We start from the raw sequence: 16,383 nt of genomic DNA on the forward strand, positions 1-16,383 counted from the left end.
GAGCAACTCACCAGGGATACGCACTTCCAGCAACGGTGCACCAATTTTGTCGACGAAAGTCACACGGTAATTTCTCAAAACGCGCCCGACCGCTTCTCGAGTACGGTTTGCTGCACGCCGACGATCCATCGTATCCGAAAGTACTGGGTCCTCCCCCGCCTCCCCCAAATTGACCATTCGTCGATTTCAGCATCAACTACAAATGAACAGCAATGAAAGTTGTTTTTCAAATAAATATTTTGATCCGCGGCCTGGATCATGATCCGATTCGAAAGTTCCTATACATACAAACATCGACATTTGCGTTAAGCGAAATTCGGTGATTTTTTCTGAAATCCATTTTTCCAAATTCTATCACGACGGAGACACAAACGTTATCCTTTATAAACATCGCGATGATACCACGCGGTTCAACATCTACCGTTACGCACGACTCATTCCCGCATCTCTCTCACTCGTGAGACTTTCAGAACGAGTTCACCGTTCGATACGAGCGCAACTTGCATATATTTCACTACCGCGAGCTTCGTAAGTATACGCGATACCACTGCAACATCTCAATACTCGCGGTCGGTCAGAAAACCGTCTTGCGGATATTCACAAAAAACATTAAACCAGCATCGTTTTTGCCACACTCGCAAAAACTTTCAATTTTATGATTCAAAGTTCAAAATCCTGAATCACGAGTTTATTCTCAAAATTAATGCACTAACGCGGAACAAATCGTTTTTGTACATTCATCAAATGATTCCATGAATTCGGAAGGAAAACAAAATTCTCAATATTTGCTCTCAAAAATCCAATTGATGAATATAAAAAAATAGATCGATGCGAGTGTCGATGATCTTACCTGTAAAATCAGTATCACGAAAGCGCTCATAATTGCAACGGAAATGAAGGAAAAGCGTTCGTAACCGTCAGGCAGTAAAATGTTCTCGAAAATATCACAAAAATGGGAAAATTTTTGATAAAAAACTCGAAGATACCGCTGGGAAATTCAAAATCTCTTGCTGTGATCCCCGTGCACGACCAAGTTTTCGTCTATTCTCGTTTGTAGCAGAAACTCTATTTGCACCAGGTCACAAAGCACAAAACGCACTGGGGGTTGCTCGCAAAATAAAGGCTACTACTTTTCCGTCGTATAGGACTCGATGAGAGAAGCCGAAATTGGAGCTCCGGAAAGTGTGACCGTATCTTCGCGGAGCGAAGACGCTTTCATTACTGTCGGCTGTCTATAATCGGCTGGCAATGAAGCAAAGCCGCGAATGAAAGACCGAACTCGAGGATAAAGTTTTTAACTATAGGCTTTTGTATACGTAGATATATATATATACGATATGGGAGGTTGAGCCTCGTGAAATATAGTGTGAATCGTGTGTTTGGCTTTACGAAAGAAATATGTACGACAAGAAGCGAGACTGTGGCGAGACGATTGAAAGAAGGAGCGACGAGGAAGCTATATGCAACGGAGGGAAAACGAACGAGGAAGAAATATGCTCAAGAGGTGAGGGAAAAAGGAAAGGAGGAGGGAAAGAGTTTCTTCCTTCTCCTCCTCCGCCACCTCCTTCTTTTTTTTCCTCTTCTTGTTCTTCGTCTTCCTCTTCATCTTCTCCTTCGTCTTCCTCTTCGTCTGTTTCTCCGCGAGCTCCCCGAAGAGTAGGTCATTCGCGGTGGATACCGTTAGGGCACTTCCATCGATGTGTGTCACGGGGGCCCCGCCGGAGCATTCACAAAAAAAAATAACAAACAAGAAAAAAAATTTCCGCACCCTAAAAGGGGGGGGGGGGGAGAAAAAAGAACGGTGACGGTTGCGCGGGAAATACGTTTTCTTTTGGAGTATATTTTTTGGTTTTTCTTTTTTTTTTTTTTTTTGGAAATCCGTTCGACGACGTCCGAAGTGCGGAATCAATGAACGATCTTCTCGACGGAGCAGAGTATAAATATTTTTTCATATACGTATACGTGGATTTTCGATGCTCTACTGACCTCAAACCCGAGAGATCTGGGAGCATGAAGAAGGTCAAGTTTTGAATTAAGCAATTAAAGAAAATCAAACGCTACGCACGACTCGACGACGACTCCGCCTCGTTCGATGGCGCATTATTATCGTCGTTAATTAAATTCAGTCTCCGAGAACGGCATTTCCGCTTGCTCCAGGCATTTTCGAGTATTTTTATTTTACACGCAATCTCACGTAAACTTCAAGCAGCTTCAATAATTAGCAGCAGCAGTTCGTTTCGTATTTAATTTCTTTTAATATCCGTTGACGCGGGGCGGTGCGCAGCTTCCTGTTTTTTTCTCCAATACACGGATTTTTTGAATTTTTATTAATTCGTCATTATATAATTGGAGCGTTCGATAAAACGGTTTTGAAAACGTTCGAAGCCACTTTTCCTCGTATCGAGAGCTACTCTTCTGGAAATTGATTCGTTATATGGGTGACTCGAGCGTGTCCCGGGCACGCAGCAGCCCGCATAGGAAAGACCCTCTATGGAAAAAGGAAACTGCACCGGTTCGCTCCTCGCGGACGCGTTCTCCGAGAATCGCTCATGTCCGATGCGTAAACAAACTTTTTCAGTTCTTCTCTCCTTTTTCATGTCGTAATTGAGGGGGCAACCATTTATAAAACTATTACACTATTAATGATCGCGGATTTTTTTCGATCCAATTCGAACACCGTTTGACCGGCAATTGGGTTAACGAGTCATACGAGTGAGAACTCTCTCAACCATAATCTGGACCTCGCTTTAACGACCACTTTCACCTTGCTCCTCTGTATATATATATGACTCAATGAAATTTGGCCCATTTGAATTTTCGTCAAAAGCACCTTGTCAATATTCGACCCGGAGACTCTTTTTTTCCTATACATTTCATCTATCGGAGCCAATAATGATCCGTTCAGCAATGAAATTAACATTAAACATTTTCAAATTTCTTTGGCCTCCTCTCCGAATTCACGCACCGCAGCGTTAGATTGAGTTTTAGGAGTATTCCGCTCTCTCTTTTACTATACGCGCAGGTGAAAGTCGAAAAAGTCAAATTCGATTCTCCGAAGAGATAAAAGTAGAAACGACGAAATTCACCGTACCGCGAGAAGGTAACGAAGTAAAATTTTGCCGACGGAGGATACACGTTGTTGGTTATTGGCTAGCGATGTGAGGCAACGGAGAGTCTTTTGACCGCTGAAAAGTAAGGGAATCGCTGGAATTCGACCGTTTCATTCGATTCCCCGTTACTAGCAGCAGTGCTCGAACCGGCTAATTTTTTCACGAGCAGCCAAATCTCTTGGACGCGGAAAGCTTAACGCGTACAATCTGCCGGTTCTTTTTCCTCTTCTTCTTCATCATCACAAATCACTGTGCTCTTCTACGAGAATGAGCGAATTCGAAGAATTTCACGTAAGAGAAAGTACCGGATAGAAAAGGGATATAAAGGAAAGAGAGGAATCGAGCGAGAACAACAACGAAGAATCTTCTTTTGGCGCGTGTAACGAGGGCGCCTAATTAACCACCGTGAGATGTATTCCACACCTGCGCGCGAATCGTACGTACGCTCGAATTTGCGGTTCGGAGGCGAATACAATTTCTCATTATCCGATACACACCGTGAGAAATGCTCGTAGGAGCGCACCAAGAATTTTGTCTTTCGCGCGCGCGCGCGCGCCCGCTCATCGCGCAAATCGTAATCTACCGTTCTCACCGAACGATGGGCTTCCTTGTACGTCATTTTTTGTTCTCGCACCGAAAACAACTCGGATAATTACGCTGTGCGTATGTGCAAAAAAATAATGGTTAATTAGTGCTGGGAATTCCCGGGCATGGAAAAACAACGCGTCTCTTTATTCTCGTCTGCTTCTGGGATATTTGTTTCGTTAAGTTTGCTCGATGTGGGATATGAGGATTTACGAAATTTTTGCGAGCTAGTATCGTCGTCGTGAATATCGGGAGTGAAGAAAACTTGCATAAGGACAACCAGGATGCAGCTTCGGCGTTATTGCGATACCTGCTTGCGGAAATTTCGCCTGACAAGTGTCAAAATTCCGAGGGTGTACGATTACGAAAAGTGAAGGAAACTGGAGGTCTCTTAGACTGGAAATGCGATGTTGGAAGAAAAATAGTCGCGAGCGGCGGGGTTCCTCATTGGACAACAATGTCCCGGTAGAGGGAGAGATTGCATTCCTCGAGTTCGTTCCTAGCTCGAGCGGACTGCCTTGCTTGGTGTCACCTTACGTTATTCAGCGCGTGACGATTATTCACCGTCAACAGCTGCGCTGGCTTCTCTGCCTACAGGCAGTCCTCGGTGCTGGAATTTCGAGAACAAATATCGTTGATCAGGGGGTCCCCGTTACGCTGCCGATCAAAGATCGATAAAACCGAGCACGCATTCGACACAATGGGGAACGCGAACGCTTCCAGCAATGGCCCCTCGAGCTCTCATATCGCCCGTCGCCACCGCACGATCGTTTTTTATTAAACCATTTTAATCGATTTCATCCGTGTGCCCGCTCTTATCGCTTGTTCGACTCTTCGAATAAAAAAATATGATACAGCAAAACACCACCGGCTCTACGGTACACCGCGATCGATATATCTGCTCCGTTCCAAACGTTTTTCGAATTAACAGTACACCGATCGTTTTTTTAATCGTTGCCAACGATGATGGATAGAAATTTGATCGAAAATCATCCCCCCCCCCCTATCGTTGGATGAGTTTGGATCGAACGCGACTGTGAGAAGAGAAACGTCGTTATTTTCTCACAACAAAGATCGTATCATAGGGCAAAACTGGAATATCTCCGTTATTATTCATCGCGAACCGGGCGTTGTCAAAGACAAAACGCTCTCCCGAGCCCGTCTCTCGCTGGTTTAAAAAAAAAAACTGCTGTTCCGTAATGCGGAGTATTTTAAGATCTCTCGAAAGTTTTTTCCTCCGTATGGAAGGATCGATCGGGAACTCGACGCCGAACCCCTATATACCCTTCCGTGCATTAACCCTCGGATCTACGTCCTTCCGGTTCGGTATATACGCAGTATTAAAGTTTGACTGCACGAGATAAGGAGAACGGCTTAGAGAGGTTCACCGGTGGATTTACGATAAATCTCCCGCGAACCAGCACGAGACTACGAGGATAGTAGACAATTATCGAGGAAACTCCGACCAAAGCCCCATCGTGTTTTCCCTCGATCGAGTTTTCCCTTCGGCTCAACAAGATTTCCCCGTGTTTGTTTCAACGAGAAAACGAGATATCGTCAGGTGAAAACCTTATCCGTTAGCGCATTCCCCTTCAAATGGATCGTTAAACTATCGACGACCCCCTTTTATCCTCCGGAAGACCCTTTTTTCATGGAGAGAATTAGCAGTTTTTATAAACATGCAACGAATGAAATGCTGGGGAAACAAAGCGTCCTGTGTAATAACGAATCGCCGACACCGGAATACGATATGGCGTAAGAAACTTTAAAACCCATGGGAGTAGAAAAAACGAGAATAAGACAGACTAAAAATTGAAAAGAAAATCGAGTGAACTTTTGCCTCGTTGCCTTTTCATTTTTATAATTAAAGATCCGTTCGAGTCAAAGTAACTCGGCAGGTCTTAGGGAAAGTACGGAAGAAGGCTTCCAGAAATTTTACGAACCATCGATCCGAACAACCTCATCGTCTCGTTTCCCTGACTACGTATTTTCCTCCCTGCGCGCGTACGCACCTTCGTACACGCACTTCCCATTGGCTTCGTGAGATTATAAAATATCCCTCGTGGAAAGACTTTTTGCATAAAAAAGAACATTTCAATCGCTCGCCTTCGAACTCAAATACTGAGCGAACAAACGGAATAATTAATTCCTTCGCATGAGCATCGCGATTATTCCGATGAATATATATAACATGAAAGCTACATGTGCGGCAATGATTTAAATCTCTCCGTCTTCTGGCTCGGATTCGACCATGACCAACTCAACAGTTGGCGATTGATTACATTGTTATATTTATGGCAACGCGTGCCGCGGAGCCCCACAGTCACCGTAAATAAGCTCGGTCTGCTGCTGCGGGACATATCATAACTATATATACAGGAATCGCGTTGATCTCGAGAATGGCGAATTGCAAATTTTCCCGGATCCTTGTGCCAAGGTCCCTTGACTCGTTTCTTCGCCCTGTATTTACGTGCTCCTTCTTCCAGGTATATACATACATACGCGCCAATAGTCTCGTTTCGTACCTCAAACCTTGAAGCAAAATTTTTTTTTTGGGAGTAAGCACAGATCGCGCGAAATTTCGCAGAAATTGACCGATTTTGAATGATTCGTTTTCACGGAACGGCGCGCATGTTTTTCACCGTGACAAAAGTATATCGCGCGTCACTTTTCGGACAGCCTATGCACCACAAGAGCGTATATAAATAGATATATGTGGAATCGAGAAAAGTTTAAGTTGCATTTTACAATACGTCGGTAGGCCAATCTCAATCGTCTTGCCGAGAGAGAGAGAGAGAGAGAGAGAGAGAGAGGGAAAAGCTTATTTTGGTTAAAAATCGGTAGAGCGAAAACCGGTTGTCGTTGGAGACTCTCTGTGTATATACGCGCGTATGTAGAATGATCCGTAGTTGATGAGAATGTGTATATGCACTGGTACGATCGTGTAGTATATATAGGTTCGTACCGCAATGTCTGGTACATACGTACTCGTACTACTTGCCGCGGCCAGAGAGCAAGCAGAAAAGTGCAACGCGTATGTGTATATGCGGATACATTCGAGCACATACTGCTGGCCGCATAAAGCGAGCCGGCGACCTCTCTCACTCTCTTTCTCGAGAAAGAGCGCACGGGGTCTTCTCCGCGATCCAGGGACGCCAAGTACGTCGATTCTAAGTTTGAGGTCCATATTTCTCGGTCTCCATAAATTTACGTATACAAAACCATAATTATATGCGGATTGTGCGTACGTATACGGCGTTAGTCAGAACGGAATCGTCCTAAATATAGACGAGTTAACGTTCCCTCGTAAAATCCTACTTTGCAATTCAAATACGGAGCTCCATATAATTTATATAATCAAGAATAATGAGCGGTATATATAAATAAAGCGAATAGTTAGGCGTTAATTTTCATTTAAATTGAAGCGCGACCGTATTTCCTTGGCATATTAAAAGTGATGTTTGTAGCCATACGCCACCGCGTGCGCGCGGACACTCGCGCCAGTTGACCATTTTATGTCCAACAATTTCGTCACTTTTTTTATATTTTTGTTTTTCAAATTTTTTATTTTCATGTAATTGTTATAAAATTTGTAAATTATTACATATTTTTGGTGCACGAGCGTTTTCGCATTTCCGAGACGTACATGTTTTTGCGTATACGTTGTATCGAATACGTAATATAAAATAAAATGCGCTGCAACGTGCACGATTTTATTCAATAACATTGTTACGTTTACAATAACGAGCCGCTGTCGCGTCTCTTGATATAAAAGCGTGTTCCATTTTTCCCGCGTAAATGTCATTTGTTGCACAGCTTTTACGTGGACCGATACGAATAAATTTCGTTAAACGCGTACCTGTTTGTTGGTCGAAAAAAAAAGGATAGAAAATCCAGGGGATCCGAGAGTCACTGTTACGGGAATGGACAACGAAGGAAAAGCATCGCCAGCCAGGTTGGCTCGACACGAGAGAGCAAGGCACCCGCCGTACGGCGAGGAGAACGCGACCGGTGTGTTGCGGAGGCGGCGAGGCACTACTCAGTCGAGCCGCGTTCGCCGCAGCGTGTGCATGTTTTCCGTCTGCGCGTTCATAGTACCGCGAGTACAATCGCTGCACATTCGTTATAATTACGGAATCATTGAAAATGAAATAAATTTATTGGATTGCCAGTGCGTGAGTACGTCAAAATATATATCGAACTTTGTGGAAATATATGCCGGAGGATCGAGTCGCGTGAATCGATGGAGAGTGAACGATAAATAAAATTTTTCAACGTATACGCACCCCGTTGTTTCGGCGCAGCTGTAAACATAAACGACGAAAAAATCACGGTTCAACGAGAGTGCGAGTGATACGTTTCGCATTGATCGCTCATTTTTTAAATCATCGAGCTTGTTTACTTTTCGTTTCGTCGAACAAAACGAAATATTCAGTGCACGTGTACGTCGAGATTCAATACGAATTTACGTGCTCACAAAGAGTTTCAAATATTTCAAGTACTCGATCGAGTGTCACGGTCCATTTTCGCGGAGATGCGTATTTCCGTACATAACAAATAGTATACCCGTATAAAATATAAATATATACGCGTGTATACAAAATTTCGCGAGTGTTTTGAGGGTGACCGATCGCAGCGCCACCCGCTTTGACACAAGGTGTCAAATTCCGGAACTCTGTGACACGGGAGAGAAAAAATATATCGAAATGTATCTATATCATTGACGGAGAGAACCTCGCGGAGATTTTTATTCACGCATTAATCGTAAATTTTGGTTAAAAGGGTGATTCCCGATTGGAACAACTTTCCTCGGCGTTACGACCTCGTCTCGCCGCCATATTTATCAATGTCCGCTGCATAATGCGGCGGCAGCCTGCGACTCCATAGTGACTAGCGAATAGCTGCTGTAAATGCCGATTTACGGGCTTGTAAAGAAATAAAAAAAAAAAATTTAATACACGAAGCAATCACTCATAAATCACTGGATAATAATTCGAAAAGAATTCCATGTCGTCGAACAGCGGCTGTATAGAGAAATAAAACGGAAATAACGGAGACCTTGGGAATACGCAAAAGAGATCCTAAAAATCTGAATCACCTATATTATTATTAAGGAGTATAAGCCAGACGTGAAGTCGAAACAAAAGTAAACGATACGATAGAAAACAAAGACAAATATTCGAAGGAATCGTCGTTGGCCAAATCTAGGGACATGCGAAAAGAGGAAACCGCTATTCGCAAAGAAACAGTGAACGAGACGGAAAATGTCTTATTTCGTATTTGTGTTGAATAAATGATTAACAAAAGTGTCGCAACACAGAGGGTAACAGTGAGATCTGTGGTTTTCTCGTGGAGCATACACAACACGCTCTTTCCCCCGCCTCTTTCCGCGTCTGCCCCTCTCGTGGTGTTGGCCGTTTATTCTGGTTTGTGAGGCCAGCAGAGAAGCGGGAGCGCGAAAGACGCCGCGAAGTCTTCCAAGTAACAGTACTTGTTCGAGACGCGATCGACCACGAGCTTCTGGTCACTCAACAAGCCAGAAAACCCGGCAGAACTTTTGCTTCCTACTGTATAACCATATGTGTAACATATACATACTTATATAATATATTATATGCGTGTGTGTGTGTGTGCATTTATATATATATTTATATTTATATGACAGCGGTATACATACATATATGAATTGAGAGGGGAGAATAAAGTCGAAGAACGGTATCTCTAACATCTTCTTTCCTTATTCATCACAATTCACTTCATCTTCTTTTACTCCATCTCCTTGCGCGTCCCCCTTATTCCTCTCTCCCCGCCATTTTTACGTCTCACTCTCTCTCTCTCTCTCTCTCTCCTCGTATCACACAGGCATCCATTCGCCACTGCGAGGACTCTCTCGTGGCCCAAAGTAGTCTGGCCGGTCTCTCACACGTGCTCGCATTCGAGAACGAGAGAGAGAGAGAACTCGAAAAGCAACGGAATCGATACCTGGCTCGTATTATCGCACACACACACGCGCACGTGTCCCCCCGGCCATTTTGTAAGGGACTGTGTGTAAACAGGCACCTGCTGCTGCTGCGACTCGTATATTCGTCTGCATACATTCTTTTTTACTGAGAAAAGAAACGCTATACTCGTCCTCGGCTCGAGATCAACGGAAAACTAGCTCTCGATTTGAATATATCGAAATCGAGAAATCAGTAAATTGGCAAAAATGAAGGATACAAAGGGTTGCGAGGACTTGACGGCCGAGAGGATCGACGTTTTTGTTCGATCGTTGAGAACTACCTGAATCTTATTTCCCCCATCGCTCCAGTCCGCCCGAAGATAAGAGAAAGATAACCGACATTTACGTACGCAACGTTAATACACGATTATTTATTTTGATGTGTTCGATGACGCACAAATGTACGTGCGAGATAATAAGATAATACTTACCTGAGTATCGGTACCGCCCTCTGTAACGTCATATCGAAGGAAAAATTGATTATAACCTCTGAGAACGAGAGGAGAAGAAAGAGAATGAGAGAGAGAGAGAGAAGGTCGCTGAGGTGACTAATAAAATAGCCAATGAGAAAGTCACGCGCGCCCCACCAAGGTGTACCACCGATTCGAAACGCTCTTATCGCCGCACTTACGTGCGCAAAACTGTCGGAGCAACAAAAACGAAAATGACTTTCGGTGCTTGTAATTGCTGAGAGCTTTGGTACAACATTCGACCGTTGAAGCGCTGACGCACGTGCTTCGACCCTCCCCACCCCAGACCCCTGGTGTTTGTGTCGTTAAAACCGAGTACATTTGACGATTCGCCAAAATCATCAGTTCGGAACACTCGTACGGACCGTACTTGTTTTGTTCTTTCGCCGGAAAGTCTCAATGTGCCACACACATATGTTCGCGTTCACGTATAAAATTATTATTGTGATATAGCGAAGAAGAAGAAGCGACTCCGACTCATGTGCGCGTGTGGGTGTTCTTTTTTTTCAAACTCCCATTCGTATTACTCGAAGAATCTTCGTTCCGTGGGATTATCGATTTATGGATCATAACGATAATCGTGTTATCGGACCTCGTGAGAATCCACTTCCGTGACTAGGATTTCGCAGACATGAAGACCACCCAGAGAGCATTGAGGTACGAATATTCTTTCATTTATTCTTTCCTTCTCGAAATAATATTTCATCGGGAAAATCAATAAAAAAGAAGTACCGTTTCATTTCGTATTTTCCCAAAATATAATTCATCAGCCAATTTCGAACGTATTTTATCGAGGCGGAAATGAAGAAAATGCGAAAAGTAGTGCTCGGATATAGAGTTTTGGGAAAAAAGCAACGAAAGTAAAGAGGGCGCTCGCGGTATACGATGTGATACAGTTAACAATAATAGTATGCACAGTTACGCGTAATGGACGTTGACCCACTGGCCAGGCGGTTCCCCGACATCCTCGTATACCCTGCGTACATATACATTCGTGCGTGCGCGCGCGTGTATATATTATTATTTACTGTATAGTATAGAGAAAGAGAAGAAAAACACACGGGAGTATAACCGGCAACCTCGGGCCGGTTATATACTCGAGATTGTGTTGTTTCAACTCCGTTGACTGTGCTATCCAAATTTACAGACAACGAGGGCGTTTTGAAAATCAGGCTTTCTTACGGAAAGCAGCTGATGGAATCCTGAGCTTATAGTAGGCTATTTTAAATAATTTCAGTGCATCACTTTTGTCAAAAGAGAGAAATGTCAAAATTGTTTGAGCTTTAAATTTTGTGTGAAAAGCTCGAAAGTCATTTTTCGCTCAACCACATTTTCGGCATTCTTCATTGGATGAGAATATTTTTAATCATCGCAAGAAACAAACATTCCGAATTGTTTTCGATAAACGGCACGTTATTTTCATATATAAGAATTTTCGATGCGGATCGACTGCGTTTAAGAAGAAAAAAAAGGTGAGATTACGCACACAACGGTGTGATGCATTAAAAATCTAAATTCCCTCGTTGGTCACGATCCGCAATGTTTCGTTCGATAATGTACATCACCGTTGAAGGAAACCTGATCTCTGGGAACTTTTGTTCGCTCCTCAATAACGATTATTTTTCAATAGCGATGCATAAAATTTCTTATTTATAAAACAAAAGTTGCGAGAAAGCCCCCTCCGTTTTTTTGTACCCGGGAATGACACGTCGATCAGACAAATCTTCCGATTTTCCATGGTTTCTTAATCCGAAGCATTGCGCTCAAGGTTGAACAGCCTGCTCTCGGTAGGGGAAATAAATTCCTCGAATTTATGTCCGCAGCTACACCCACAATTTTCGTCTTTCTTATATTCTTTTCTGTCTTGCTTTCACTTTCTTTCTCTTAAATTTCCTTCATTCTTCTTCGTTTCTCGTTTTTTCTCACTCCATGACGTATTATTTCTCGTAAATAATTGTTTGGACACGAGCCTATACATGCTCGTGGCAAGGTCAGAGCGAAAGGAAATGTTGATCTATTTGTGTACGTGTGCGACAATGCTGGCCCAGGCCACCACCTGTGACTCTTCCGCGCCGCATAACTCTGGAAATTCGATACTCGCGCGAGGCCTCCAAAAAATATACGGCGCTTCGTTTATTTTTCTATGAAATCGTCCGAAAAATTTGACACATTATTGTTTCCTTCATTGAACGAGAACGAGCGCGCGGATTCGATCCTTCTGGTTATATTTCGAACAATACACACGAAATTCGTAATCTTCGTAACGTATTGCGTAACTCGCGTGCCTCCCATTATATATATAAACGAGTCAACGCCGCCAGGCATACAGGAGGAGCAATAAGACGAGGAAAAATAGTAAAAACAAAAAGAGACGGAGCCCGCGTATATAAATCGTAATCGTGTACACAGTTGTTGACGCATACGCAATTCAGACTCGCGAGGCGAGCGATTTGCGTTGTTAGCCAGAGCAAACTCTCGTTTTACTAACCAGCTTGCGCTCGTTCACATTTTTTTATAATGTAGAGAGTGAGAAATAGAGCGACGCTCGCAATCTCTTATGTCCGGTTGAATTGCATTTCTTTGAGAGCGCGACCTATCTCCTTCTGCCACTGCGTGCGCGTGCGGCATCTCACGACCGCAGTTGTTGCAGCATCCGACATAATTCTACTCTTCTACCCTTCTTTAGCTCCTTCGGTGTAAGCATAAAACTAATGTTTCTGCACTTGATCGAAACCTTTCGACAGGCCTCTGTAGAAGCTAATATTCTAATAACTCATCGATGTAAACGATGAAAAACTACAAAACTACGACGCTGAAATTTCCAACGTTGCAGTTCAACCAAATGAACGAAAAAAAAAACATTTGTAATTCGCGGCTATTTTTTATTTCGAACGAAATTGGAGAATTACTGGAATTATTGGAAAGTTTTTTTTACATCATTTCGTTGGAATCCAACGTTGCGAACTTGAGCGCCATCTAAAACTGTGTCGGATGCTAAAAGAACTGAAAGCAAAAGCTCTGTGAGGTGCGTTGTGATACGTGATGCTTTAGCAACGTCCTCTTTTATTCCCATTGTTGTGAATGAAGTTTGCAACGTTGGAGTCCAACGAAATGATCTAGAAAAACCTTTCCAGCAATTTTAGTAATTCTCCAATTCTGTTCCCTATACGTGAAATAATCAATTAGTGAGTAACAAACGTTTTTTTTGTTAAATTCTAACGTTGCAAACTTTAGCATCGTCGTTGTGGAATATATCAAAGTTTCAGCACCTCTTCGTTGTGAAAATTTTTATAAAAATAACAACCAAGAACGTTTCTTTCGACATTTTGTTTTTTTCCTTTTTTGTTTTCGATCCTTTCTCCGCTTGGCAAAAAAAAACGTTTCCGTTTTAATGTCCTCTGCTCTGTCGCGCACGGAACTGGTCTTCGTTTCTTCCTTCTAAAATATTGAATATTCATTTCTAATGAAATTGGCCTTATACGCGATTTTTGCTCCAATATATTTATTTATATCTCGTTGCGAGCACATTTATACAGACAGATGCTCAATACGTTCTAATGAAACGAAACGGATCGAGATTCTCCAAGAAAGAGCGGCAAGGATTACACAAAAAAACGACTATAAAATCGGCTTGCGCGCCGTATCACACCAGATTCGAATGATGAAAAGAAAGGGCCTCGCGGGCATAATACGCAACGAGAGAAATAAAAAACGAAAATGGTTTCTCCCATTTGAAAAAGTGTTTTGTAAATGATCCGACGAATGAAATACGTCGCGTCATTGTTAGAGTGATTTTTCACCTCGAACGATGGATAATGAGGATGGAATGAAACTCTACCGAAAAGAGAGGAAGGAAAGGAGCGAGGGGCGCGAGGAGCGAATAATAGATTTGGCCACGACTGAGAATTTCTCGTTGGACGAAAAGTGGATGATGAAAGTGTATTGAGGACGAGGTTCTATGTGGTGCACGTCCGGAGTATAAGCCTCGAAACAAGTTGGCTGCTGGAGTTTAATTAATTTGAGAGCTTACTCGACGCCATTCGACGCTCGTCTTTGGACTCGTTTACGACTTTGCTCTCGGGCATACCCTTCCTTTCGCGAACTGCAGCCACTAGCGAAAATCTTCTCTCTGCGCGTACCCTCGCTCGCGTTAAAATTTCACGTTCGCGCTTCCTCTTACCTTTCGAAAATATCATTTCTAGCCGGCGCAAACGTTATTCTTGAAGCCAATTTTCTTTGGGCGTTCCGCAATTTCCAAATATTATAATATATATGAATCCCTGACAAATCATTTGAGCTCAAAGTTTTGGACATCCTGCTGCGGTGCGAATTAACGTGTACGCCGATGTGTCAGAAAGGGAGAGAAAATTGCGTCAAATCCCGGAGAGCTCTCGCAGTGAGAGGCGTACCGTAACCCGCGCCAGCAAATTTCCTCCGTGTACGTCAGACCATTGTAGAGAGTTCTCAACAAAGACCAGCATGCGATGCTCAATTAGCCACCACCGGGACTTTAATTAAAACAGGGCTTGCCACGCAACAGTTTTTTTTTTCTTTTCCTCTTTTCCGATGCAGCACCACCAAATGTAAATAGAACGTTTCGCGGATAAGTGGGTTGGAAGTATTCGGAATGCTGGCTGCTGCTTCAGGGCGATTCTTATTGAGCGATGCGCATTCATATACCTACGTATTGATGGAAAAATTATTGGGTCACACCGGTTTTCTCACGTTTTCTCTATACAGACGTCCTCGCGAATATAATATCGATCGATTTCGATATTGATATTATTTCAAAAACTCACTTTCATATCGCGGCATACAAATATATCGAGAGAAATTTATCTAGTCGTATTTTCTCTTTCACATTCGTGAATAATTCAATTCTGGCTCGATTACAGCTTCGCCGTGTTCCCCAACAAAGTCATTTGGTCCGTGGGACGAGATACTCGTGTATACCGGAATTGCTTAAACAATTCGCGTGTAGGAAGAGTATATTTTTAACAAGCGGTGCGCATATCTATTGGCTGTCCGGAAAGTGACGGAGTTCGAGTTTCCAGGTTGAGTGGATCTCAGTTTTACGAGTGGAAGCAGGCCTGCTCCCACCTATTCTTTTCTCCGACCCGTCGTTGATGATGAAATATTAAAATGAATGAGGTCGGCCGATCTGTGCTGCGCGGCGGGAGAAGTGGATTTAATCTTTTGAACACAATAGATAACTTTCCAGACTCTCTATGGACACTTGGTGAATCGAGGAGTTTCACGATGACATAAAAGCGCGAGGAATGAATTATTTTCTTTGCGAAAGATCGTGCATTCGTCCCCGCTGCCAAGATATGGCAATCACCGTTGCAGTATAACGGAAACGTTGCATCAATTATTCTTCCCGCGCGCCTATTTATAAAAGTGTGAGAAACGCATAGAAATTAGATTTTTCCTCGTCCAAAAAATGATACGCGAGTGAGGCACTATAGGGTACGTCAAAACATTTTCTACCACGCGCAGTTGTGATGGACGATCGAATTTCCCAGAATTATTTTCACAAACGGCGAATCCCGCCGGTTGAATCTTCTCTCAAATACTTTGATTCGCTCTGTTAAATTCGTGTTATTTACACACCGTTTTGCGATGATGCGCCATTCTTTAAAAGCAGTTGCCATGAAAAACTCTTGAGCGAGCGATCGCTTCAAAGTGGACATTGAACGAATTGAATTCCTATTTCCAATTTCGAATCCCTTTCGTCATTTATTTTTTCCGTCCCATGCTGTGAATTTTTTGCGTTGCGTACATCGGACACTAACCAGGCCAACGATAGATTTTCCAATGATCCAGCACTGTAAACTAATTGAATACCCTGTTTCTCTCGTGATAATCCCATTGACCGGATTTTTTATAGCCTCGTTCTCTTTCTCGTTTTTTCATTCCTTCCCGATTCCTCTTCCTACCTCCCATTCTCTCGCCGGGCGACCCCGCCCCCGAAAAGCTTTGATGCTACTCCCCGGCAATCGCATCTAAATGCATATATGAGGACTTTGGAAAAAGGAACAAAATCTTTCGACACGAATGAAAGTTCATCGCAGCGAAGTATTACTTTTGTACTTTGTGCGCAGGTCTCTGACTCTCATCGATACTCCTTCTATCGTTCTCTTTATTTATTCCCGCTCTTTTTCATTTTTATCGCTTCGGTGCATCATAATAATTGTAATTCGCCAATTTTTTTTAG

General features: G+C 43.0%; 2 protein-coding genes across 5 annotated transcripts in view; one reads left to right on the plus strand and one right to left on the minus strand.

Moving 5' to 3' along the window:
* The window catches only part of spz4 (Spaetzle domain-containing protein 4), a 13,312-nt gene extending 3,057 nt beyond the window's left edge, over positions 1 to 10,255 (minus strand). Inside the window, exons 1-3 of one of the 4 annotated variants that reach the window (XM_043418800.1) lie at positions 10,128 to 10,189; positions 289 to 329; positions 12 to 196 (exon numbers count right to left, since the gene is read on the minus strand). In XM_043418800.1, coding sequence (XP_043274735.1) covers positions 12 to 196; positions 289 to 300 — 197 coding nt within the window. In that variant the 5' untranslated portion in view covers positions 301 to 329; positions 10,128 to 10,189. Of the gene's footprint in view, positions 1 to 11; positions 197 to 288; positions 330 to 850; positions 1,206 to 9,372; positions 9,480 to 10,127 lie in introns of those variants that run through there. The other 3 variants (XM_043418802.1, XM_043418798.1, XM_043418799.1) reach the window with 3 other exon arrangements.
* A 61-nt stretch (positions 10,256 to 10,316) lies between these two features.
* Positions 10,317 to 16,383, plus strand: part of LOC122410576 (U1 small nuclear ribonucleoprotein 70 kDa) — a 41,694-nt gene continuing 35,627 nt past the window's right edge. Inside the window, exon 1 of the mRNA XM_043418805.1 lies at positions 10,317 to 10,823. Within this exon, the coding sequence (XP_043274740.1) occupies positions 10,798 to 10,823 (26 nt within the window). The 5' untranslated portion in view covers positions 10,317 to 10,797. The remainder of the gene's footprint in view (positions 10,824 to 16,383) is intronic.

The sequence above is a fragment of the Venturia canescens genome, chromosome 5 (genome assembly GCF_019457755.1).
Source record: "Venturia canescens isolate UGA chromosome 5, ASM1945775v1, whole genome shotgun sequence".
NCBI lineage: Eukaryota > Metazoa > Arthropoda > Insecta > Hymenoptera > Ichneumonidae > Venturia > Venturia canescens.